Source organism: Capricornis sumatraensis, chromosome 1 (assembly GCF_032405125.1).
Source record: "Capricornis sumatraensis isolate serow.1 chromosome 1, serow.2, whole genome shotgun sequence".
Classification (NCBI taxonomy): Eukaryota; Metazoa; Chordata; class Mammalia; order Artiodactyla; family Bovidae; genus Capricornis; species Capricornis sumatraensis.
Window position 1 is genome coordinate 234251680 of NC_091069.1, and position 27680 is coordinate 234279359.

The 27680-nt window shown below is 43.9% G+C and overlaps 1 protein-coding gene and 1 non-coding gene across 2 annotated transcripts; both read right to left on the reverse strand.

Moving 5' to 3' along the window:
- Positions 1–1381: 1381 nt before the first annotated feature.
- TRIM42 (tripartite motif containing 42) lies at positions 1382–27680 on the reverse strand. The gene is made up of 5 exons (XM_068984697.1): positions 27340–27680; positions 21681–22381; positions 15930–16753; positions 11608–11832; positions 1382–1468 (listed from the first exon to the last, which is right to left on the reverse strand). The coding sequence occupies exons 1-5, from the start codon at positions 27678–27680 to the stop codon at positions 1382–1384; spliced, it is 2178 nt and encodes a 725-aa protein (XP_068840798.1).
- Positions 7399–7470, reverse strand: TRNAS-GGA (transfer RNA serine (anticodon GGA)). Its single transcript has one exon. It is a non-coding gene; the product is annotated as a tRNA-Ser (tRNA).

The window sequence follows — 27680 nt, forward strand, 5'->3', positions numbered from 1 at the left end:
CCCCTCCCACTTCTGTGTATAGACCCTCACAGTGCAATTTAACGTGTGGGGGGTGGGGTTCAGAGGAGGGTCATTCTGTGCACCTGTCTTCCAACACTAGTTCCTCTGTCCTGGTACTAATGTGAGCTTCACTAAATCAGCCATTGGAACAGAATAAATGAGATGCTGCCCCTGCCCTAGAGACCAGGGACCAATGAGTGCTTCTGAGCATCATGGACTGGAATAGACGACTCTGTGGGGGAGGGGTGGGGAAGAAGTGCTCTGTGTTTAGTGAGAACCCAGGGAAAAAAGGAGGTATCATCCCAAATTAGACCACCTGGAGATTCAGCAAAGACTTCCTGAAGGAAGTGGTTGAGCTGGGGCCTATAAGACTGGTGCTGTCTTCTAACCAGCAATTGGGTGCAGTTCAGGAGAGGGTCATTCCAGGCATGGGTCCTTGTCAGGCAAGAAACTCTGGAGGCTTCACGTTGTCTGAAGGGCCTGGCCAAGTTCAGCGAGGTTGGAGCTGACACACAACTCTGCCATTCTTTACTGCCTTACTTCAAAGAACTGTAGGGGGGCCTTCCACCAGGCATTCTACTGCTCCTCCTTTGCTCTGGGGACCAGAAGGAGTGGAGAGAAGAGGGAGCACTCGCATTCTTTTGGTTCTGAGGCATGCCATAGGGTTAAATTTATGGGAAGGCAAGTCCAGGCCCAATAATTAGGAAGTGCATTCTAACAATATTGGCTTTTTCATATTAAAACAGACTGAATCGGAAGGGAGTGATAGGCATATGTTCATATGTGCTGTGTGCTTAGTCATGTCTGACTCTTTGTGACCCCATAGACTGTAGCCTGCCAGGCTCCTCTGTCCATGAAATTTTCCAGGCAAGAATACTGGAGTGGGTTGCCATTTCCTATTCCAGGGAATCTTCCCTACCCGAGATCAAACCTGTGTCTCCTACGTCTCCTGCCTCCCCATCCATCAGTGATTTGCCCAAACATTAGTTCTAGTAACTAGAACTACTTAGGCCAGGATCAGAATGCTCACCCAGGGACTTGACTTCACAAAGAGTGACTTTTTTTTAACCAATGCTGCCTCCCACGAAACACTACAGAATTCTGAGCCTAGGGTTAGACCTGAGATAATAAAACATACTGACTTGCTGACTGTTTTGTATCTTAGTTTCAATTTAATGAGCAAACAGCAAGCCAAGACATCAGGCATTTCCTTTTATTAGCTCTTAGTAGACTCCTGCTGAAATGGCTCAGAAGTCCAGGGAATATTGTCTACCACCTCACTGAAGAATGTGGTGAGAAAAATACTTTTACATATGTGTGTGTCTCTGTGCGTCTATTTTGTGTTGCATCTCTGAGGTTGCTGCCTGCTCTGCGGGGCTGCTCAGAAGCGTTTCTGGAGGGCAGTCTGGATATTCTTCAGCAGGCCCCACTTAGCTCGGTTCTTTCCACGCCCATCTGGTGTTACCACCTGCAATCAGAAGCAGAGAGCCCTGGCACCAACCACAAGGGGCACAACAGCTCCCAGAAGCCTGGCCTCTGCAGTGGGCCAGACACTACACACATTATCTGATGAGCTCCTCATGCCAACAATCACGTGAGGCAGGTGCCATTGATTCCATTTCGAAGATGAAGAAACTGAGGCTCAGAAGAACCAGGTAGATTTCCTAAAGTCTCAGAGCTAGTATGTGGTGGGTTTGGGATTTCACAGAGAAGGTCCCACTTCTTTAAGGCAGCTCATGGGACTGAGTGCTGATTGTTGTGTTGAGGTTGTGACCCAGGTGGGCTTCACCAGAAAGTAGCCCCAGGGTGCTCCCCACCCAACCCATGGAAATTGTTTCTGTCACAGCTCTTATCATTTGTACATTTCAGTGAGTGTGTTTCATTTTCTTCCCAGAGTGTGGGCACCTTGATTGGGATGTGGAGGCAATGACAGTCTTTCATCTCTGTATTGCCAACATTGGATATGGTACAGAGAAGTGTCTTAGAAAATTGAATGAAAGGTGAATAGAACCATAATTTGTACATCTGCCAATTGCTTCTCTTTGATGCTTCATACCATCCCTGACCACAGTGCATAGTCAGTGCTCCCTAGAAAATGCAGCTTGCATTGGGTAGCAGGACTTTCCTAGAAGTCTCACTGACTGAGCTTAGATGTGGAGCTCTATGCCTTACCTTGAGCATGAGGGACTTAGCCAAATCTTGCCCTGGTGGCATTTCTGTTCCTTCCCAATACACATTTACTGAGAAGGCATTTAGGGAGTGAGGTCAAAATCCGGGTGTGATAGACAGCACACAGGATCAATGAGCTTAGTCTCGATGGATCAGGACTCATGGGGGAGGTAGAGTGAGGGTGCAGTTTGGATTGTGAAGAGCAATGTTTGTACAAAGCACAAAGTCTGTCTATATAAAGATTTTTATGTTTGTATTCAAGGGGAAAGGACAAAAAATAGACACTATTACCATTATGCTGTCTAGTTTTACAAAATTTATTTTTAGTTTTAGAGAAAACAGGGCTTCATGCAAGATAAAGATTCTATGTATGGTGTTAGATTACCCATTCCTAGATAAAAATGGAAATAATACGTGGAGATAACCCTGATAAGGGTTATATAAATGTGTAAGATATACACACAGAGCTATTGGGGGGAATGAGGAAGAAATAACAGTGTTGTGACAGGTTGAGAATTGACTCATAGAAATAGGGGATTTAAGCTCTATCTTAAAGGACAGGATCTTCAGAGACAAAGCCTGAGTATCACATGTGAATGGGGCAGTGGGGACTGAGGTGTGTCTATGAACAAGAGGATCAGATGAAACAGGACAGAAGCAACAGAGAAGAGAACTTGAGATACTAAAGACACTGAAATGATAGCTGATAGGCCTTCCCCTGACCCAAAACCTCAGATGGCTTTCCAAATCAACTCCATCAAACTTTCGAAAAAGAGTACTTTTAGAAAATAGAAAAAGCACAATAGTTTCCTAGCTCATTTTATCAAGCTAGTAAAATATTGGTTCCAGAAGCAGATAAAGCCACATAAGCAAAACAGTATAGGTCCAGTTCGTATATGATCATAGATGCAATATGAGCTAACTAAAACCAAGTATATTATAAAAACAATGCATCATGATCATAGAGGGTTTATTTCATGAATTAAAGTAGAGTTTAACATCAGAAAAATTAATGTGATTTATTTCATTAATGCCTAAAGGAGAAAAATCACGATTATCTTCAATGATATAAAAAATTATAAAGTTGCATAAGCTCTCAAAAATTTAAAAGTAGAAAGAACTTTCCTTAACTTAAGAAAGATTATACATCACAAAAACTAAATAAAAAACCATCAGGGTTCAATGCAAAAACATTAAGATTAAGAATAAGACAAGGACATCGACTCTTACAGTTGCCATTTCTACAGGACTCCTAGCCCTGGCCAAAGGTATAAGGAAAGAAAAAGAAATCAATGAATGTTCAAGAATTGCAAGGAAAGAGATAAAACTATCATTATTTATAGCTGATATGATCTTATGCTTGGGAAAAAAAGCAGAATCAACAGATAGACTCTCAGAATAATGAGAGATTATTGAGATTGCTGGAATCATGATTAACCTATCAACACAGTAGTTTTTCTTTTTCTAAGCCAGCAATACATTAGAAAATATAATTAAATAAAAATAACAATAATAATATAAACTAAGTCTGTAAAATATATAGTTTAACCAGAAACATGTAGTACCTCTACAAGAAGAATTTTAAAACCTTAGTAAAGCACACAGGAGGTGATTTGAACAAAAATCAGAACTATGACAAAAATATTGTCTCCAAAGTAGAGACTCAACGCCTCACCACCTGAATTCTACTTGTTTTCTCTTTCCTTTCTTTCTTTTTTTTTAGGAATTCAATGTACTTACTCCAAAATGGAGTTGGCCTTCAATAAATGAGACCTTTAAAAAGCATTAGTTTTCATGCTTCATGTAAAGGAACGCATTTCTATGATTAACTAAGTAGACCTTAAAAAAGAAAGAAGGACAATAGGGAGACTTACCTTAGCAGTTCATTGAGACATAACACAAAACTGAAATCAACAATAAAGTAGTGTGGTATTGACATAAGAGCAAACAGACCAATGGAATACAACAGAGGGCTCAGAGAAATGCCTCTGAATATATGGCAATTTAATACCAAATCAAAGTGGCATCCTTTGTGTAGTCTAATGGAGAGGATATTGCTAGGTAGATGATATTGGGAAAACTGGCCCATTCAATGCCCAAAAAAGTAGAACACACATACCTAGCACTACACGCAAAGGTGAACTCTGGATGGATTAGAGTCCTAAATGTCAAAGGTGAAACTAAAGTTAATAAAATATGTGGAAGACTACCTTTGTGATATAAGCCTTCTTAAGGACTTTTTAAACAGAACTTCGAAAGGTCGAACCATGAAAACAATAAGTGGTGACACTGATCACATCAGAACGGAAGATTTCTGCTGTTTCATGAAATACACAATGAACAAAGTTAGTAGACAAATGTCAGAACTGAGAAGATACTGGCAGTATCTAAAAGCATGATCTAGAATATATAAGGTCATACTGCAAATCATCTAGAAAAGGAAAAATGCAATGGAAGAATGAGTACATGATATTTAGCAGGCTATCTGCAGAAGAAGGAATCCTGAAAACAAGCATATGAAATGAAATTTTAAATAATAAGGAGACAGCACTTTCTACCTATTGGGCTAGCAAAATGGTAATGGGTTAGGTGGGGTCTAGAATATAGGGACCCTCGTTCACTCCTTATGGAATGTACATGCATCCAGTCAGATCAAGTACACACACACTCTATCCCTAGCAATTTCACTCATGGTATATGTCTGATAAGGGCTGAATTGTGTCTTTTGAAAAATTTTATGTTGAAGTTCTATTCCCAGTATTTCAGAATGTGATGCATTTAGAGACAGGGCTTTCAAATAGTTGATTAAGTTAAAATGACATCATTATGGAGGGTCTTAACAAACCTAGACAGTGTATTAAAAAGCAAAGGCATCACTTTGCTGACAAAGGTCCATATAGTCAAAACTATTGTTTTTCCAGTAGTCATGTTCAGACATTGAGAGTTGGACCATAAAGAAGGTCGAATGCCAAATAATTGATACTTTTGAATTGTGGTGCTGGAAAAGACTCTTGAGAGTTCCTTGGACAGCAAGGAGATCAAACCAGTCAATCCTGAGGGAAATCAACTCTGAATACTCATTGGAAGTACTGATGCTGAAGCTGAAGCTCCAATATTTTGGGTACCCGATGCGAAGAGCTGACTCACTGGAAAAGACCCTGATGCTGGCAGAGACTGAAGGCAGGAGGAGAAGGGGGTGGAGAGGAGAAGGCAGAGGATGAGATGGTTACATAGCATCACTGAATCAATGGACATGAGTTTGAGCAAATTGCAGTAGATAGTGAAGGACAGGGAAGCCTGGTGTGCTACAGTCCTTGGGGTCACAGAGAGTCAGACATGGCTTAGTGACTGAACAACAACAAATCCAAAGTGACTGTCCTTGTAAGAAGAGGAAGTCTGGACACACAGAGACACACCTGAGGTGCACTTGCATGAGAAAAGACCCTGTGAGTCTTTTCTCACAGGGAGAAGGTGGGGAGAAAGTAGACATCTTGAAACCATGGGGAAGGGTCTCGGAAGAAGCCAGACCCTCCGATACCTTGATCTTGGACTCCTGGCTTCCAGAACAGTGAGACAATACATTTCTGTTGTTTAAACCAACTAGTCAGTAACATTTAATGTGACAACCCTGCTGCTGCTGCTGCTAAGTTGCTTCAGTCATGTCCGACTCTGTGCGACCCCATAGACAGCAGCCCACCAGGCTACGCCATCCCTGGGATTCTCCAGGCAAGAACACTGGAGTGGGTTGCCATTGCCTTCTCCAATACATGAAAGTGAAAAGTGAAAGTGAAGTCTCTCAGTCGAGTCTGACCCTAGTAAACTAATAAAATGTCCCAGAGGAAGTCTCACTTCCCTATCCCACCCATGAATAAGGCTGTTCACCGAGCATTATTGGAGGTCACCCGAGTGTCTATTCTGCTGAGTAAACAGGTATAATGTGGTGAACACCAGCTCATTGTAAAGGATGGGCCAGTGTTAGGAGTTAGGGGCTAAATGTGCCCAACAACATGGGTGGTTCATAAAATCAGTGTTCAGAGTAAAAAGGTAAGACACAGTAAGTTATGTAACACCATGACGTTTGTTCAAATTAATAAGACATTCAAAATGATACACACCATGTAAGCATACATAAAAGCAACAAGATGCACAGAAAACATACTGGAATGGGTATTTAGGGAGGAATAGTCACAAAAGGAATTAAATACATAAATAAGAAAGGGCTTGAAGTCCTATGATTTTTTGCCCAATAAAACATAACTCTCAAGAACAAAAGCACCCCCTAATACAAAAAAGTGAAACAAACAAAAAGAAAAGGGCCTTAAATAGACCCATGTTGGTAATGGACCATGGATTGAGGTGTCTGACTAATTCCACCTTCTGTGTGTGAGGTTAAAAAATGATAGATCAGGTCTGAGCCTAAATTATACTCATTCCAGGGTTCTAACTTATTGGCAGGGAAAATAGGAAGGGACCAATAAGGTTATATTTACAGGAACCATCAAGGGGCCCTTTGGAAAATAATGAATTCTAAGGAGACAGAGCATGTAAACCACTTCAACTTCATTTCAGGGCATGGAGTCACTGTGAGCACGTGGGTGAGTGAGAGGGTAGCTTCGGGGTAGTTATTTCGAATGTGTACTAGTGTTGGTCACTCAAATTATCCTCTAAACCCAGCCCCTGAATATGTATGTGTTACCCTAAGGCAGGGTGTCTGCGGTAGGGACGGAAGGAAAACCAGAAGGAGGCTTTTGTGAAACTGAACATGTCCAGGAAGGCGAGGTAGCCCTGGTCTGGAGCTGGACTTCCAGCCTAAGAGCAGCCTGAGCAGGAAGGAAGCAGCGCTGTGGATACTCAGGGTAGCTGGCAGGACCACTTCCTGAGCACACGTGAGGCACAGTGAGGGGCGGGACCCAGTACAGCCTGAGAAGGACTTTGAGAGTATGGTTGGGGACAGGGATTGCTGCATTTCCTTGAGAACTATAGGGAATGACACAGAACAGTACCGGTTTGTGATTATTCTGGGGCCTGAATATCTGTCCTCAGACTTGATGTCATCTGGGACATCTGGTTTATGTCAGATTGTGGTAGGCAGAATAAAGTGAAAGTGAAGTCGCTCAGTTGCGTCCGACTCTGTGACCCCATGGACTGTAGCCCACCAGGCTCCTCCCTCCATGGGATTCTCCAGGCAAGAGTACTGGAGTGGATTGCCATTTCCTTTTCCAGGGAATCTTCCCGACCCAGGGATCGAACCTGGGTCTCCCGCATTCCAGGCAGATGCTTTAACCTCTGAGCCACCAGGGAAGCCCAGGTAGAATAAAGCTCCCTGCAAAGATGCCCACGGCCAAATCCCAGGAGCCTGTGAACATCATGTGACACGGCTCTGCTGTGTGTGCTCAGTTGCTCAGTCATGTCCGACTCTCTGTGACCCCATGGACTGTAGCCCGCCAGGCTCCTCTGTCCCTGGGATTCTCCAGGCAAGAATACTGGAGTGGGTTGCCATGCCCTCCTCCAGGGGATCTTCCCAACCCAGGGATTGAAGCCAGGTCTCCCACAATCCAGGCAGGTTCTTTACCGTCTGAACCACCAGGAAAGCCCTGTTACATGGCAAAGGGGGACTAAGGTTGCTAGTCAGCTGGTTTTAAGATAGGGAGATTAAGGACTTCCTGGTGGTCCAGTGGCTAAGACTCCGTGCTGTCAATGCAGGGGCCTGGGTTCGATCCCTGGCCAGGGAACGAGATCCCACATGTTGCAACTAAAGAGCCTGTGTACCGCAGCAAAGACTGAAGAGCTCATGTGCAGCCGCTAAGACCCAGTGCAGCCAAATAACTATTAAAAAAAAAAAAAGATAGAGGGATTATACTGAATCATCAAGCGGATCCAATGTGGCCACAAGAGTCCTTCAGAGTTGAAGAGGGAGAGGCAGAAGGGAACCAGAAAGAGGATGACGTGAGGACTCAGCCTAAAGTTGCTGGCATTGAAAATAGAGGAAGAGGCCATGAGCCGAAGAACATGGCAGCTGCTTGAAGCCCAGAAAGGCGAGGAAATGAATTTTCCCCTGGAGCCTCTAGAAATCACATAGCCCTGCTCACACCTTAGATATCTGATCCCCAGAACTGTGAGTTAAGAGGGAAATTTGTATTGTTTAAGCCACCAATTTGTTACAGCAGCAATAGGAAACCAAGGCACAGGGGAAAAGTTAGATTTGTCATGGAAAGACTTCCCAGAAGTTTGAAGACTTCCCTGGAGATCTGAAGTCAGAGGGAGACAATGGGGTGAGAACGGGGGCAGTGGTCATTAGGGGCACTGAAGTCTAGAGGAAGAGCAGGAGGAGGGACAGAGCCCACAGAGTACATGATTGATCCAAAACCACGTCTCCATTCCTTCTCACACGTCAGTGAAGCTCTTGGATGTTAGGAGCTCTCACCTGGGAACTAGGGGCCAAGAGGGGTGAGCAAGGCCAGCATGATGTCTGTCCTCACTGACTGGGCTGCCTAGTGGACTTGGGGCTTGGACCCAGGTACACTGCTCAAGCCCAGAACTCTTTCCGATGTATGATTTTGCTTTGTACAAAAAGTCCCACTCACTGCTGTTGTTTGGATGGCACCCTTCCAGAGTGTGAGGCCAGGTCCCCAAGGCTGAGCCCACCCTGCCCAGACTTCACTGCATGGGACGAAGAACTCCTGCCTTGGATGAAACCTAGGTTCCCACTCAACTCCTTCAAGTTACATGAGGCCAGTCAATTTCCCTGTCTGAGCTTCAGTTTCCTCTTCTGTAAACTGGAGGCAGTAACTCCCTGCCTTTGAGCGATTGGGATGATCACTGATAATGAATATACAGTGTTGGACACAGAGTCAGTCTGCAATGAATGAGACCTTTAAAAAGTGTTAAAGTTAATTTTCATGCTTCATGTATTAGGCTGCAAATAAAATCCCTAAAAAATAAAATCAACAAGCCACAGTCTATGAAAATCAAATATAAAAGGTGTTATTTCACTTCCTTAACAAAAGGATGGGAATATTGCATTTTGGATAAGAAATGATTCTGCTGCCTCGTTATGGCATTTTAAATGAAACCTTTCAGGAATACCTGCAAAGTACTGATGCCGAAGGAAAAATATTCCGATTTTATAGGAAAGAGCTGAAGTCATTACTTTTATGAAGCTTTATAAATGTCATTCAAACACACCATCTTATTTTCATTTGCTATTGAAGCCTTTACTTATGCAAATCATGACAAATGTTAAGGAAAGCTGAGTTTCCCCTGGAATGCTAATATAATCACAAAGAAGGAGGAAGAATTACTTCTGAAGGAAAAATCTATATTGCAGCTCTGTGAGTCAGATAAAAATGAAGCTTCTAGAAAAGCTCATTAATTAGTGCTCTGCTTATTTAGAAGCTGTGTTAAAAAGAAAAGAAACTGGAATGAGTTTTCTTCCTTTATAAGGAGTGCAAATGCTTGACATAAACAGTTTCAGGGGGATGTTGCTTCTCAATTGATTGTAAAATAGCACATAACAACTTTCAGGCCTTTTACAGTAGTTTGCAATTATTAATTTTACATATCAGTTTCTTTCCTTGCTCTTTGATGTAGACATTTGTTCATATATTTATTTGGTTGGTCACATTTTCACTCGTGTATTCATTCAATAACCATTAAGAACCTGCTCTATGCACAGTGCTTTGGTAAGCATTGTGGGAGAAAGAAAGATGAATTAAATGTGAATTTTGTTTTCAAGCAGTTCAGACTGTAAGAGGGATGACAAAATATCTGCCTAAGGAAGGCTGACACTCTTTGGTCTCTCCACCCACATCTTTGTCCCTTGCATCTAAAAATGACTTAAGATACATGTATAAAAAAAACCCAAAAAACAAATAACAGCACTGAGTGCCCTTCATGGGCAAGACATTTCAGAGGAATTCTAAAAAATGAGAAGGCAGATGGAATTGGATTGAAGGAAAAATCCATAGTCAAAAGGACATGCTGTCAAATGTGGCAGCAGCAGAGGGTGTTCTTTGCTCTGGAGAGAAGGGTACCAGCAAGAACTGGGCTGTGGGGCAATTGACTCACAGGATAGCTGGCTGGGGTCTAACAAGGGGAGCAAGCAGGCGACTTTCTCATCACTCACTCTGCCTTCCCATGTGAGTATCTGACCTCCGTGGAGGGGCAGGGGATGCATAGGGGTGCTGTGCTCCAGAAACAGCACATCGGGGTGGAGTAGAGGGCCCCCACCCCCCAGGAGACTTGCTTCTAGTGTAATAAGCAACAGCACAATCCTGCCCCACCCTACCTCCCACTTCCTTTTATCACTAGAGGTAGCAACCAGTCAGATTCTCTTCTGCAAATGTTTGACCAGAGTCCAAGGGCACGGAGCTAGTCAGACTGTGTTGGTCACACACAGATTGCACGACAAACCTCCAAAACCATATGCAAGCTGAATTTAGGGGAGGAGAAATGATGGGCTAGCTAACTGTGGTGCAGATTTGGACAGAAGCAGAGATGGAAGAAGGGTGCGTGTGGAGGGAGTAGAACGAGAGATATTGATGGGGAGACTGAGAAAAACTGATGACTTGTCAGTTTTCTTGCATATCAGGTGTGTGTCTCAGGTGGAAGTGGTCTCATGAAAGTCCTCTCTCTCTGTACTATAAATTTCTCTTTTCAAAAGTCAAAAGGAATGGCTTTATTCTCTTTACTTCTAAAGAATCTCTGATTAAGATATAATTTACTCTGATTCCTAAGAGCACCATCATGGTTGTACAGTAAGATAGTTCTAGGCAGTCTTGGCATATTTCTTCCCTTTCTCTTTTGATTATCAATAAAATTATGCCCCTGAATGTATTTCCCCTGGAGATACAAGGAAGAACCAGCCTTGCATCACAAAAAAAGATAGAAATAATCTTATCCCTTCCTTTTTGGGAGTCCTTCCTGGCTTGCTCACTGGCAACTCCTTGACTTCCAGATACACAACAAATACATTTTTTAGTGTAAGTATTTCCTAAATACAGCATAGGATAACTAACACTAAAAAATTTATTCATTGCATGCGTCCTGTATTTATATTGGTTAAATCTGATACACTATCTTTGCTTGAGACACCACTGGGGCTAATGTGTCACTTTTTTGGTCCTTCTTACACCAAGATTATTTTTCTAGACCTTGAGCTCCTTGAAGGCAAGAATTATGTCTTATTTTCCTTGGAATCTCTACATCCTAACCTGATACCTGGCACGAATGTTTTCTGAATCAGACGGAAGTGACGATTCTCAGGCCTCATTGGCAAAGTTGGTTGAGGCCAGGGGCCCTCTCTGTGTCCTTGAGTAGCAAGTTTTTTGGGAGTAGAGGGGCCTGTCACAGGGTGAGTTCCATGATCTCACGATCATCCTGACAGCTGCATCCAAAGTGGATCAAGAACATCTGTCTGAGAAGTAACGTGTACAGTACCTTGCAAATGTCACTCCACTGCCCGGGACCGTTATCATTGATGGCTCGCACTTTAAACAGGTACTCGGTGTTGGGGGTCAGGTTGTGTAGCTCCAGATTCTGCTGCATTATGTCCCGAATTTGTCCACAGAGCTCTGTCCGCACATTGTTAGGAGGGGAAGTAGTAAGTTCATAGAATTCCATCTCAAAAGAGTCCACATCTTCTGTTGGGCATGTCCAATAAACCTAGGAAGAAGTGGATGTGTTAGTGGGGTATTAGCAGACACCATGCAGTTTTCTTTTCCTTGAAGATCTGTGTTATTGACCCCATCGGGTAAGTTTAAAGTGACTCAGCCCCTCTAGCTGCTGAAGACCTTGTGCAACAGTCTTGAAGGGTTGGGTGATGAGTCCTGACATGATGTTTATCATGCATTTTAAGAACAGATGGATGCTCCTCTGGCTTCTGTTCCTGTCAGTCAACATGAAGGTGATCTTGCCCTCTGAACACCACTAACCAAAGTGTCTACCATTTACTGAACACCTGTTATGCATCAGATTCTGTGTCAGACATGGCCTGACTCATGTGGTCCTCACAACTTCCTTGGAGGGAGATTTTATTATCCCATTTTACAGTGGGGGGCTTCCCAGGTGGTGCTGTGGTAAAAAGCCTGCCTACCAATGCAGGAGACACAAGAGATGTGCGTTCAATCCCTGGGTCAGGAAGAACCCCTGGAGTAGGAAATGGCAACCCACTCCAGTATTCTTGCCTGGAAAATTCCATGGACAGAGGAGCCTGGAGGGCTATAGCCCATGGGGTTGTAGAGTCGGACACAGCTGAGTGACTGACCATGCATGCAGGCATTTTACAGTGGAGCTCAGAAAGGTTACATTTAGCAATTTCAACTAGAAGTTGAAAAGTGTATATATTTCAACCCTTCATTTATACACGAAAGAGTCCCAAAGAGGTGAAATGACTCATCCAAGTAATGGAGAACATATTTTCATACTTAAAGCATAAAATATCAACTCTTGGGAAGAGAAATATTAACAAATGTTAATTAGTAGATTGTGTCTGACATATAAATATTTTATAATAGCTGTATTTTTAAACAGACATTGCATACTTTATTTAAATTTTCATAAAGTTAAGTGTTATTGTGTGTACAGGGAGCTCAGCCCAGTTGCTCTGTGATGACCTAGAGGGGTAGGATGAAGGTTGGGGTGGGAGGGGGGTTCAAGAGGGAGGAGATGTATGTATACTTATAGCTGATTCATGCTGCTGTATGGCAGAAATCAACCAACATTGTAAAGCAAATATCTATCAATTAAAAATATAAAAATGTTGTTGTGTATAAAATAAATTTATAACTACTCTTATAAGTATACATATTTTAAAGTTGCTATGAATTTGCATGATTACTTTATAATTATTTTTATATATTTACACTTTTAAAAGTGTAAAAAGCCTGGTTTATTAATAAGTCATATAAATGTATAAAGTTTTAAAAAATTTTTTGATTATCAAAATGTACTCATTTTAAATATAAACTTGGAAAACACATAAAAAGTATAAGAAAGAAAGAAAATAAACATCTCATAATCTCAGAGTTCAGTTAATAATTCATTATTATTTATTTCCAATTTCAGAATGCACACGAACACAAAAATGTATGTAATTTGGATTATATTGCTTGAATTCCTGCTTTTTTCCACGCATTGCATTTTATATATGTCCCTATATCGTTAAAAATTCAGTAAAGCACCATTTTAATAATTGCCCCATAAATGATTTGGTCCTTCTATAGCTGAACAGTTAGGTTGGCTCTAATTTTATGCTCTCATAATGATGCATTGAACGCTTTGGGGCATGGATCTTCATCACATTTTTAATCATTTCCTCAGGGGGGATTTCTAGAAATAAAATGGAGTTTTTATAAAAAAAAATCTCTTTAAGACTTTTAAGATACATAGTGACAACTCATAAGACTAACTTAAAGAGTATTTCCTGTGCCAAAAGGAGACAATAAATTTAAGGTTACCAAAGGAGAAATGTGAGCGGCTGGAGGAATAAATTAGGAGCTTGGGATTAGCACACACGCACTACTGTATATAAAATAGATAACCAATAAGGACCTACTATGTAGCACAGGGAACTGTATTCGGTATTCTATAATAACCTATAGGAAAAAGGATCTGACAAAGGGTGCATGTATGTATATTTGTAACAGGATCACTCTGCTGTACATCTGAAACTGAAAAATCGTTGTCAATCAACTATAGTCCAATTAAATTCAAAAAAACAAAAACAAATATCCCCAAACAAAAGAGAACTGTTAGTCAATCATCACTTAAGAGAGCTGCCAATACTGGTTTCAACTTCTGTATCACTGAGCACTACGATTCCTGTGTGAACTATACCCCATGATCCTGAAATAGGTGTACTTCACCTATTCAGGTGAAAATATTGAAAAAAAATGATATTTTTACACCAAATGCCTCCGTCTGGCAGTAGGTTTAGGTGTCCTATTTCGAGAGTCAGTGACTTCACTGAGTTTTCCTATGTACGTTCCTTTCTTGAATTCATCAAGGGTGTGTTAATCCCAAGGGGCCCAGGGAGACTGTTCTTCAAGCCCAAGTATAGGGCAGACATCACCAGTCGTTCCCATCCAGAGCTACTACTACTACTACTAAGTCGCTTCAGTCGTGTCTGACTTTGTGCGACCCCCATAGATGGCAGCCCATCAGGCTCCACCATTCCTGGGATTCTCCAGGCAAGAACACTGGAGTGGGTTGCCATTTCCTTCTCTGATGCATGAAAGTGAAAAGTGAAAGGGAAGTTGCTCAGTCATGTCTGACTCCTAGAGACCCCATGGACTGCAGCCTACCAGGCTCCTCCATCCATGGGATTTTCCAGGCAAGAGTACTGGAGTGGGGTGCCATTGCCTTCTCCCATCCAGAGCTAGATCTTGCCAACCTCTCAAGTGGTCTGAGTTGCGTGGAGATGAGACCTAATGCAATCCCTGATGCAATCTCACGTACATTGCAGGTGTTGCTGATCTAGTATCGTTTGGAAGTGTAGATTCAGCTGCTTCATTGTGGGTACCTGCTATGTGAAGGGCAGAGATACATTTGCAGTGTCTGACAGCCCATGGGAGGATATGTTCTGTATGTTCTACCTTGCAACATAAGGTCATTCTTGGAGTCAATTATAAATGCCAAAACATAGATTATGATGTTTCAGGAGAATAAAAAAGTAAGGCTTGGTCAGTGTCTCCCTTTAATTTTCTTGTTTCTAGATCCTTTGATACTGAAGTGTGGTCTGCTAATTGGCAGCAATGCCAACATCTGGAAGTCTGTTAGAAGTGCAGAATCTCAGGCCCCACTGAGACCCACTGAAGCAGACTCTGTATTTAACAAGATTCCCAGTGCACGTTAATGTTTGAGAACCACTAGTTTAGGCTTTAAGGACGTTAAGTGTCTTTGTGAGTGCTCTCAGATCATGAGGACAGAAGGTGGATTCTGCTACATGGAAGCAGGTCATGGGTTGGCTTGGGAATTGTCCCTCTAATGGTCCCAAGAGGAGGCAAGATATGCTCTCATAGAATACATTTTTTTCCTCCCTGGATGCTAATAGAACATTATATAAACTATTCAATTTAGATTCAATCAGCTAGATTTGAAAGGAATGTTAAGAGATGGGCTATTTGTTCTGTTCATGTTAGGCCAAGAAGGTCAAGGAAGAGTCATATCCTTTGATGCTGAGTGATGGCAATTGTAGAGGTCTGTGAGAGATACATACCCTCCCCTCACTAAAAGCTGAATCTCAGGAGATAAGAACTGGAATTCCACTGGGGATTACCTTCTAATCTTTCCAAATCATGAAGAGTTTAAATATTTTCTTTAGAAAAAGTAGCAATTTAGAGGAATCACAGCTGATAGATCATGGAGGCTGCTTTTCTAATTCCAATTTCTGTTCTCTTTCTATTGTTACAGGCTTTCCTTTGGGAAATATTATTCTCTTCAAGCAGTCTCTTCAAATTACTTTGGTTCCAAAGTTGCAGTCTCTTTCAATAGAGAAGCTGCCTTTGAAGTGGAATTGGGGCTTTCAGATGCATTTCTGGCTATGAGTTAAATATATGTTTGGTTTAAGCCAATCTCGGGCTCTTAAGATTTCAGGAACTTATCCCTTTTGAATGGGCTGACCACACAGAGTCCAGAGGAACAGATCTGAGTGACCAGATCCTAGTGGTCAATGAACTAAGTGCAAACTTTCCTGACTACCCACCTCCATGCCATAGCTCACACCCTCCCATCTTTCCTACAGGGCCCAGAGCCTTTCTTACCTTGGCAGCTCTTGGATACACCAGAGTCTGGTAGATAACAATTGGGCCTGGAGTCTGCACAGAGCTATCATTGAATGAGTACCAGTTGTGGAAGCTATTGCTATTCTGCACAGGCTGGTTTTCTACCCCTGTGCTCCAGTAGGTGTAGAGGCCGTCTGTGGGCTTGGCAGGTGCAGCTGACTGGGCTCGCCCATAGGCTTCCAGACCTATCTTGGTCTTCTCACAGCCAGGGGCATTGAAGGACAATAAGGAGGAGCTTCGCTGGTATATCTGCTGGTTGTTGAAGCTGTGGGTGCTGAAAGTGACCTTCCTGGCAATCATCATTTCTGACTGCAGGGGGTAGGGGGATGGCAGGGAGTCCCCAGAGGAACACACCTTCTTGGGTCCTGTGGGGAAGAGGTCGTGAATGGCACTGGAGAGCTCAGCAAAGTCCAAGGGCATGCAGTTCAAGGAGTGTAGCCGGAGCTGTGGGTCGGGCCTATAAGTGCTCTGGATGCCATCCTCGATCTGGTCCACCAGGATCTTGGCTGACTGCAGGAATGCCACTTGGCCTGTCTCCTTCAGCGCCTCCTTGGAGTAGGCAATCAGGCCATCCATTTCGTTCACCTTCATGGTAGTGACGTACACATACTTTTCAATTTCCTTTTGCCTGGACACCTCCAGATTCTCTATCTGCTCCATGATCGTTTTCTCTTTCTCCTGGAGAATGCTGCGCAGCTTGAGAAATCCATTTCTGATCTCTTTCCGCTTTACCTCCTTGTCAGCTTTAAAGCTGTTTTTTAAAATATTGAATTCCATGAGGTCATTATCAATTTCATAGCGGACTGCAAAACAATCAAGTTAGTTACTTCAGTTAAATTTTTCAGTTCCCCAGATATCAAAGCCAGTGGCAAACTGGAGCATACTAACTTGGGCTCCAAAGAAGTGGGTGGAAAGGGAGGAAAACCACTTGTTGCTGGGCTTAAAGATGCTAGCATAGGTTTGTAAAGTGACTCTGGCCCCTCTCCACACACCCTTCTCTTCCTCTTTGTCTAATATTTCCCTTAGGTATGACAGCCAGCCTTCCCTGGCATACTTCTATCTAATAATTCTTACAGCCTTGGGTCTAAAGGTGGAAGTTCAAGGCCATCCTTGATATTAGTCTTCACTCAACTTTACCTGTTGGCAAGTTGGACGTGAGAAGAGGTGATGTCACAAAGTGATGGATTTTCCCTATGTGAAAGCCTAAGCTTTTGCAGGGGTGGGAGAAGAAATAAATTTCTGATGACTACTTCTAAATATTGCTTTGTCTTGTTCACCAAAACCCAGCCCTAGACAATAGTGGCAAGTCAGCAAAGTCCCCCTTCACTGTGGCTTCTCTTTGACATGTCCTTTTCCTTTGCTGGGGGCTTTCACTCCCTTGGGTTCAGCTGGACTCCCTGTCTTGCCTACCCCACTTCCCACTTCCTTTCCAGAAAGGGTCTGCTGTTACAAGTCAAGGAAAACCAAGTTCATCCTGCAGCCTTGACATGGCATTTGGATTTTAAGTCCACTCAACCATTCAACAACCATTTATGGGACACCTTATTCCACATCATATACTTTTCTAAGCTCTAGGGATACAGATATGAGTATGAGAGGCCACTGATGCTCTAGGAATGCACAAACCCAGTGATACTGCAGTGTGGAGGATGCCAGGGCAGGGTGAGCATGTGGCCCACCTCTGTCTGTGAAATGGCAACTTCATTGGCTTTACAGGGTTTTAGGCGTTAGACAGCAATTTGAATACAGGTCAGCCTTCTGTGGCCTATTCTGGATGTAAGGTCCTCTCCAGGGAAGGCTGACTCTGCAGTGAATTGATGGGCTATAATCCTTTCCAGATTTTACTCAGCCGTGGGGGTGACCAAATCTTGGTTGGTAACATGGTCCTGGATCCATAGTAAGTTGGATCTCTGTGGGTGGTGGCCTTTGTGACAATGATGTGCATTAAACCCTAGGGTTCTGGCAGACTGTGAGAACAGGATGACGACTGTCTTGGTTACCACCATGACTAGGATATGTAGAGGTGCTAGAAAGGTGTTTGTTGAGTGTAAGCCATTCTGTTGTGTTTTCTAACATCTTCAGGGTGAATGTCAACAGTGTTGCTTCCTGGTCTACTTTCTGAAGCCCTCATTTCCTCTGCCCACCTCCTTCCTCACACTGGCTCAGAAGGGTGGATGGAGAGGCAATATAGATAAGGGGCTGAACAGGGGACTATCAGGATGTGATTGCAGTGGTGCTGAGAAATGCTCCCTGCCATCCCCACATGCAAGCTCTGCTTGTGACTTAGGGCCCCAGAAATTCCACTTAATGATGCACTGATTCCTTTGACTCTTCAGCAGTTACTTACTGTTAAAGATATTTGTATAGGAAATTCCTTGCTTTATTAGGGATTAGTTAGGTATCTGTAGAGCAGAGTCCAGAGAGACAAGATAAAAATGTCCCGATAAGGGGGAAGGGGGGTTATCAGGAGAGGAGAAAAGAGAGGAGAGACCAGAAGCAGTACCCCTCCCCCACCCCCCCCCCCAAATGCGGTTTTGCAAGACCTCTTCTTAGAACAAATTCAGAGCAAGGTCTCTTTCAGGCACTGTATTTAATTAATTACTATTTATTAAACATTTACTATAGATCCAATCCATACATTATCGTGTATCACACCTTGAATCATATCCATATATTATTATACACTGCATATAACTTCCTATGAGGAAGACATCATTTCCATTTATAGAGGCCACTAAGGCTCAGAGAGGTTAAACGACTGTCTAGTGTCACACAGCAAGTAGAAACCAGGGCCTGTCCCTAATTCTATTTGCCTAACTCCAGAGCCTTATGTTTTTAATTGCCCCACTTGCCCTTCTCAGCTCTCTGTGAGCACCAGAATCACCCGGGAAACTTAAAAAAAAGAAAGAAATCTCTTAACTTTACCTGCTCAGTGAATCAGGCTGAACTGAGGCTTAGGAATCCAGGTGAGACTGTCTGCAGCTAGATTTAGAATCTAATCCAGGGAAACTTCAGGGGGTCTTATTAAAACTGCAGATTCTGATGAGGGTGGGACCTGGGGCTCTGCATTTCTAATAGGATCCCAAGTGATTCCCATGCTGCTCGACTTGGATCACACTTTGAGTGGCAAGGCACTAAACTTCTGAGCTCCCTTTAAGCCAGTGGTTCGCAACACTGGTGTCACATTAGAATTACATGGGAGTTTTGAAAAATCCTTATTATTTAGACTATACCTCTATGGGGACAGGATACATATATCAGATGTTAGTAAAGCTTCCCACTGGTGCCAGTGAGCAGCCAGACACTGCACAGCATCAACCCAAACTGAACCTTCCCTTCAGAGCCCAGAGCTTCTCAAAGTGTGTTTTCAGATCACCTGATTTTAAATTATGTGGATCTGTTAACAATGCAGATTTACAGCACCTTCCTGAAAATGAATTGCGTCCTTAAGAATAAGTTTGAGCCCTGGTTTTAAAAGAAATTTTTTTTAACAAGGATGGACAGGCTCAATTTTTCCCTATACCTGAATGGATATGCCACAAAGGTGGGCCCTTCCCAATGGCTGGGCTAACTGGAATTTGTAGCGATGTCCCCTCATTGTCTGGTTTTCCAGGTGTCCTGGACTTTGAGAAAATGATCCCAGCATGACTTTGTTAAAGACCCAGGCTTTCTATGATTGCATGAGGCCCATAGCAGGTTACATGCAGCATCCCCTTCCCTAAACCGAGGCTCTGGAGAATCCAGTCAAGCTCAGGCCATGAGTCCCACCTGAAAAAAATCCCTGTAGGAACAAGTGGGGCTTCCATTGGCCTGGCAGCATGGCTCCTGTAGGATTTCTTTAATATAAGGGCTTCCCTGGTGCTGTTCCCAAACTTAATAAATGTCCATTGACAATCCATGTTTCTAGGCATGGAGCAATTGAGAAATCAAGGTGTTCCTGAAGTAAGATGGTGAGAGGTCCTGAGAGGCATAATTAGCAAAGTCTGTCTCTGACCCACGTCTCTGTCCAATGGAACCTTTCTGTGCAGTTCAGGGGAAAGCTGCCCCCCTTGTCATCTGTTCAGACATGCTTCTATGGACACTAGCGGAGGAGCTAGGCTGATCTGGGGCATCCTGGTCACTTGACTCTAGGCCGCCACTTAGAGGAAAAGGCCACAGGTGGTGGCGGTGGTCGCTGCTGTTTTTCAATCTCTCTGTCTTTAGATTCTGGCCACTGTTTAGCAGAGTAGGTTGTCAAGTGAGTGCTGTGGAATTAACACAAGTCTTGGACTCAGAGAGACTAGGTCACCATTTACGAGGGGCCTTGTGCCAATTTCTTCTTGGAATCCCAATTGTCTTATCCATGGAGGGAATTTTCATGCCTGTACTATAAGATTATTGAAAAGATTAGACAATTATTCTGAAAGGCTTGGGTAAAGTAGGCTTCTGTTCAAGGAAGCTATTCCCACTGATAAAAGGGCCTAAAAGAGTCAATGAGATCTTCTTGTCTACACTGGTGGATATACACACGGAAATTATTGGGCTCTTTCCTGATATCTGTTGTACTGGGTTCCATCATGAGAACTTAAGTCAGTTTCCCTTATAGAAACTATAACTATGGTATGTGTAGTATTTACATATACCATGAGCAGGTATGCAGAGGAATAGCAAGCTGTGGACTAGAATATTATTGGCTATTTCTGGGTATTTGCTACCAGTTCATTTACTTTACTGCTTGCAGCTTTGGGGGAAATTGAAAATCGAAGTAACTCTCAACATCACTTAATTCTTTTCCCCTTCAAATTGGGAAAATACTGCAAGAAATCCATCTTAAGGACAAAACATATTAGACAGGCTCACAGAACTTCAGAATACTACAGGATGAAGTTCCTTCATTCTCCAAAGAGCAATATGAAGCCCAAGGTCATGAAAATTATAACCAAGATTATGGAATCTTAATGCATTTACTATGTGTGAGATCTGTTTTTACATGTTTTAAATAGAGTAATTCACTTAATCCTCGCAAGGAGTTATTACTATTGTAACAGGGAAGAACAAATCTGACTCCATATTAGACCTGTTCCTTTCGTTTTGTGTTTTGTTAACCTGTGTTTAGTCCTGATGACTCTGCACATTTTGTAAAAGAATAGTGCCTGTAGCCTGAAATATACATGACAGCCTATTCTGAAGACTGGGATCTTCAAGAGTCCATTCATATAGAGACTAAAAGTTGCGGAACAGAGAATAACATTTGTTTCGTTGCAGGCTTGCAAGAACATGGTGACCTGATCTAGGTGGACAGTTGCAAGAACAAAGGATACAGACACAGAGAAGTTTGCAGCACCCAACCTTGCCCCTCCCTTACTCTGCCTTTAGAAAAGTGCTTTGCTGAAACCCTTTGGAGAACTCGGGAGTTGGGTGGGGCAGGAGCCACCTGTCTCCTTGCATGACCCTTCAATAAACCTTTCTCTGTTCCAAACTCCAACATTTCGTTGGTTTGTTTGGCCTCACTGTGCGCTGGGCACATGAGCTTGCATTGGGTAACACTATTATCACCATTTTCCAGCTGAGAAAACCAAGGCCACTGGTTGTGAATACCAGACCACTGATGTGCAGACTGGCTCAGTGTCTCCAAGGGCTTGGACCCCTCCACCAGGTGGAGCGAAGACTCTGTTAAACAGATCCTCCCAAATCACCCTCCCCATCAGTTCCTGGACTAGGAGTAGCGGAGGGAGAAAAAGGGATCAGGACCTGCTTTGAACTTGGCGATGGCGCTGAAGAGCGCGGCAGCCCTCTCCGAGCAGGCGTCGATGAGGCTGATGGTGTCGTGGCCGTTGTGGAGGGCGGTCTTACAGAAGCCGCAGAGCAGCTCGTTGTCGTTGCGGCAGTACTCGATGATGCGGCTGGACGGGTGGTGGATGCAGATCTTCTCGTCCTGGTCCTCCGTGCTGGTATCCACGAACACGTGGTCCTGCATGGCCACGTCCGAATGGAAAGTCTTGAGGCACTCGTTGCACAGATTGAGGCGGCAGGTGAGGCAGCGCTTGTAGGCAACGCGCTGGCTGCGGCAGACCTGGCAGACGATGGGCCCGCTGGAGCGGTCGAAGCGCCACTTGAGGTAGCCGTGCTGCTGCATGTAGCGCTTGGTGAGGCGGCCGCGCAGATAGTTCTCGGGCAGCTGCATCTTGTGGCTGTAGGGCATGCAGTGCGAGCGGCTGCACACCGGGCAGATGAGGATGAAGAAGTTCTCGGTGACCTCGGCCTGCTTCTGCAGCCGCCGCAGGCACTTCTCACACAGGCTGTGGTGGCAGGGCAGCATGAAGGAGTGCAGGCGCAGGCGGCCGCAGATGGGGCACGACAGGTGGCTGACCAGAGTGCTGTTGGCCGTCGGCAGCATCTTCACCTCCTCCAGCTGCGTGTCGCTGCTCCCGATGCGCAGCGCCGTCTTGGAGCTGCAAGGAGAAGCAAACGTGCGAACTCAGGAGGCGGCCTCCGTTTCTCCCTCTCGGAAGGAACAGGTGCATCACTGAGTCGCAGCGCGGTGTGATGGGGAGGAGCATGGGTTGCCCGGCAAACCTGGTTCTAAAGCCGCCTCCACTATCCTTTAGCTGGGCTCACGCATTTAAGTGAATTAACCTCTGTCTGCCTGTTTCCTCATTATAGAATCACTCGATGGGGCTTCTTGAGAAACTTAAAATGGAACTGAGAACCTGGATGGCCTTTGAGCAGTCCCTGGAATGCTGTACCTGATACGCAACTGCTTGTTATTTTTGAGCAAGAGAAAAACAGCCCAGAGAGGCAGGCACTTTCAGCTGGGTACTGGGATTCTGTTGGCCATAGACAATATCACAGAACACCCTCAGCAGACCATTCTGGGACTGTGGTGAAGCAAAGCAGAAACAAATCACTTCCTCATGTTTGAACTCAGAAGCAAGAACATTGTCCAAACCACAAAAATCGCCAAACATCCCCTGTCCTGATTAAAAGCAGTGACTGCTGCTTTTTTTTTTTTTTAACCAATAACAGGTTCAACCCAGTTATTTCCATCTTCTATGCAAGATTTATTAAGATACCCAGTCGGAGATTTACCCCTGTGTCCTCACCTACCATGAGCATAAATCCTGTAATAACTTAGTGATGCCTTCCTACTGAGACAACTCACACTTGCTCATGGTGTATCTCTCTCTTGTTTCAGTGGGACAGTAAATTCAGTCTCCTTCAGCTACAGGTGTGTTCTTCATGGGTTTTACCTGGAGGGCACTGGCATCATTATTATCGTTATGTGTGAGAGGGAACACAGAGATGGGCAAAGTGTTCTTCCCAGGACACCAGGCGGTCAGTCTCCCAGCCAAGCCCAGAACTTGAGTGTTCTAATGATCAGACCACAACTGCAGCTTAAGGGGGTAGAAGCCCCCTTAAGGTCGCACATGATGGAATGCACTGCTTTAGAGTTGCACCATTGAGATGTGTCATCACCTCTCTCACCCTCAGCTTCCTCCTCTATAAATCAAAGCTCACAATACTACTTCCTTCATGAGGATTTTAAAGTCTCCATGGGATAATCCATGGTAAGTGCTTAACTGCCTGGACACAGTAAGCATTCAATAAATGTGCGCTGTAATGACTTCATTCTGCTCCTAGCCAGCCCATGTCCTCAGCAGAGAAAGACAATGGTCAAGTCTGTAAGAAGTGTATATTTCTACTGTATGTATGTGTCTGTTGAACCTTTATCTAATATCAGAGGCTGATTTCACATATTGTAAGAACTGTGGATGAAGTAAGTGCATACTTGTAAAACTCAAGGGCCTATGCTAAGAAACTACAATCAGGGCAGAAGCAGTTTGTGAGAATAAGTGAATTAGATGGAAGTATGATAAGATACTTAATTTGTGACTATTCCTATCTCTCTTATCCTCTGTATTAGTGATGCCTGGGAGTTGAATTTGACATTGTGCCTGTGTTTTTTTTTTTTTTAACTTTTGCCTTCTTGCAGTCCTTATATGCCCCTGGCTTCTTCCCTCTTCCCCCTTCCCTTAGGTGTCAGAGCCCAGACAGTCAAGTGTGATGCCCAAACACGCTGGAATGGAGTGGCGCTTTGGTGACAGTGTCCTTATGGAGACTTGGGCACCTGGGAAGTTCTCTCTTGGAGATTTGGATGCTGGTGTCCAAGCCTGCTAGCCTCAATATTTTCAGTCTCATTCCTTCTCTGCTTTCCCAGCCTCTCTGCTTTCTCCTGCCCAGGTCCTGAAGGGGTCACCTGGAGAAGCAGGCTAGTTTTACAAATGGCAGCTGGATTGACTACTCCAGTTTGATAAGGTGGGACTCTGAGAATCAGGGTGTAATATAAAGAAAAATAGCAAGAGAATTCAGAAAGAGAGAGGGAGAGACAAGGGTGTTGGTGGAAGAGGGAAAGAGAACACGGTGAGGAGACAGGTGTTAATGGCCCAGGGAGCTGGCATGGAGGTGAAAATGAAAGTGGGAAAAGGAGATGAGTAAGGCAAGGAGAGATGAATGAGCTCAGAGTGAGGTGGGATGAGGAAGATGCTGAGCAGGAAACAGTGATGAAGAACAGGGGAGGCTGGGATCAGACACCAGGAGGGAGGCCAAATGGAAGGAATATGTCTCAGTGTACCCAGCACAAGCCGCCTGACACTTGTGGTAGCATCTCTGACCATCATCAGAAAGCCTCAGGCCTGGACATGGGCATTCGGTGACCATCATTCCTGCCAAAACAGTTACCAAGCCAAGCAGCCTTGTCTTCTTGTTGAGATAATGGCCTCTACTCCTCTGTACAATGACTGCCTGCACCCAGATTTAGGCTTGTTCCTTTTGTACTTGGGTTCCCATCATATCACCTGCAAGTCTCCTGGCTTCCCTTCTTGTTCCCTCCAGGCCATTCTGCACTGTAGCATCATCTGGGGGTAGGGGTGGGGCTTTTCAAATCCTGATGTCCAGGTCCTACCCCAAGCCAATGAAATCAGAATGTCTGGGGGTGGGGGCCAGGTATCAGTAGTTTTTAAAGATCCCCAAGTCAAAAGACCAATGTCATCCCCCTCTTGTTGGAATGACTCCAAGATGCTCCATTGCTGATTTGCAGAAAATGGGGCAGTTGAGAGGAGAGAGGGGGTAGAAGCTACTTTCTGTTCCTTAGACCTTCAGGACTTGCGTTGAGAACCCCTGGGTTCTCTACTCATGCAAAAATCACAAGACGTGAGTTGAGAGTAACCTTTACAAAGCATCTACTAAGTGCTGACCTGTGAGAGAGAGCATATCCTTCCCTGAATTCACTGAACTTTTGCTCACAAGATTGTTCTTCCAGCCTTAAAAGGCTTCCAGCCTGCCTCCCATCTTTCTGCCTTTCCGAATGCTGTTGTCCTAGAGGGCTGAGTTTTGGTCTTTCTCCTGTAAGAAGTTTGTCTCTGCCACCCCAGACAAAGTGACATAGACTGCTGTGGTCAGAGCAGGAAGAGGATGTTCAGTGCCTGACACAGCGGGTTAATGCTCTAAGTGAGTAATTGAGACTCTTAATGCTATGACATCTGGTTAGGAACAAAGAGAAGGCTGGCAGGAGTTCACAGCCATTTGGGGTATTTACTCAGGCTATAGGGTCAAAAGCAGCCTGTGGAAGCTATTGCTTTTCCAAGAAGTGTTGCAGATATGAAGGGTTCAGAGGAGGAAGAGGAAGAGCAATTTATATTTTTATATCACATAACAGATTTCAAAACGATATTAATCCTCATACCCCCTGAATCACTGCAGGTACCATACTCTGCATTTTGAAAGACAGCATTTCAATTTAATTTTAATTTAAGCACACAAGCTCTGGGTTCAAATTCTGACTACATCTTACTAGTGGTGTGATCTTGGGTCATTCAATGTCTTAAATGCTCAGTTTCCTCATAGGTGTAGTGGCCATGGGGCAGGGATTATCTGGGGTCATGCACATGGGTCCTGGCAAGTTGTTTTTGCACTAAGCATCAGCTATTAATATTTTGTAAAGGTGAGAGAGGTGGAGTTCAGGAGAGCTCAGCACTCATATGGGGTGGGGCTTGGTTTGGAACTCAGGTCTCTACTGGTTAGTGACTGTTTAGGGGCACCTACACATCATTGCTACAAAAGTCTTTTTTGAGGTGTAAGTCATTTTTATTGCTACATTTTGAAATGCAAACAAAAGTATTTAAAATAATAAAATCATTCAATATATATTTTTATTGTTACATTAAGTACAAAACAGATTATTTGTAGTATTTTTTAGCTCTTCTTTCACCTTCTAGTTTCATTGAAATGTAGTTGACATTTAACAATGTATAAGTTTAAGGTGTAGAACATAATGATTTGATTTACAAACATCAAGAAGTGATTATCACAGTAAATTTAGTGACTATCCATCTTCTCCAACAGATAAAAATTAAACAAATGGAAAAAAAATTAAAAATTTTTCTTGTGCTAAGAACTCTTAGGAGTTATTCTCCTAACAACTTTCATATATAACTGACAGAAGCATTAATTATGTTCCTCCTCTTGTATATGATATCCCTAGTACGTATCTTTTGTAAAATTTTATTTTATTTTAATTGGAGGATAATAACTTTACAGTATTGTGATGGCCTCTGCCATACATCAACATGAATCAGCCATAGGTATAGATGTGCCCCTCCCTCCTGAACCCCCCCTTCCACTTCTGTCCCCGCCCCATCCATCCGGGTTGTCACAGAGCACACCGGCTTTGGGTTCCCTGCGTCATACGCCAAACTCCCACTGGTGATCTATTTTACATATGGTACCTATCTATCTTATAACTGGAAGTTTGTATCTTTTGACTGCCTTCATCCAATGCCACAGCCCCACCTTCTGCTTCTGATAACCATACATCTACTCTTTTCCTGTGTTTGTTTCTTTTTGAAGTGTAACTGACCCTCAACACTATGTTAGATCCTGTTACACAACATAGTGATTTGATATTTCTGTACATTTCCAAATGATCACCGCCGACATCTAGCTACCATCTGTCACCATACAAAGACCATGTGATATATTTGTACCGTGACAAAGTGTAACTAGGACTTCCCTCGTGGCTAGATGGTAAAGAATCCACCTGCCAATGCAGGAGACATGGGTTGGATCCCTAGGTGGAGAAGATCCCCTAGAAATGGCAACCCACTCCAGTATTCTTGTCTGGGAAATCCCATGGACAGAGAAGCCTGGGACTACAGTCCATGGGGTTTCAAAGAGTCGGACATGACTGAGCAGCTAAACTAGAGTTGATTGCTAGCAAGTTGTTGGCCTCTCCTTTTCAGATAAGGAGGTGGACTTGGGGCGGGGTGGCTGGCCTGCCTTGTGCCCCCAGTTTGTGGGGCACTCCCCAGGTGTCCAGAGTCACGGTGGCCCGTGTCGGGCGTGCAGCACTTACGAGGTGCGGATGCTCCGGAGGCGGCCCTTGCGGAAGGTGATGGTGGCATTGCGGCAGCAGCGACTCTCGTAGTAGTAGCACTTGAGGTTGCTGCTGGCCGTGCAGCAGCACTTGCAGTTGGGGTCGTTGGCCCAGGAGCAGCAGCACCAGTGGCAGTTGGGGTTCTCGGAGCAGGTGCAGTGGCAGCACTGGCAGTTGCGCTCGTCTTTGTAAGGGCAGGGGAAGCACGTGCAGTTCCGCTCCGAGGTGAAGAGGAACTTGCAGCAGAGACAGGAGCACAGCCGCGGACAACATCTCTGCCAGGTACAACATGGAGAGCAAACACACATAGCGGTATCCAT

Coding starts and splice junctions, on each gene's coding strand:
- TRIM42 (XM_068984697.1), bottom strand. CDS start 27,680: ATGGATACCGCTATGTGTGTTTGCTCTCCATGTTGTACCTGGCAGAGA. Junction 22,382..27,339: donor CTCCGGAGCATCCGCACCTC/GTAAGTGCTGCA, acceptor TTCTCCTTGCAG/CTCCAAGACGGCGCTGCGCA. Junction 11,833..15,929: donor TGTATCCAAGAGCTGCCAAG/GTAAGAAAGGCT, acceptor ACTTCTTCCTAG/GTTTATTGGACATGCCCAAC.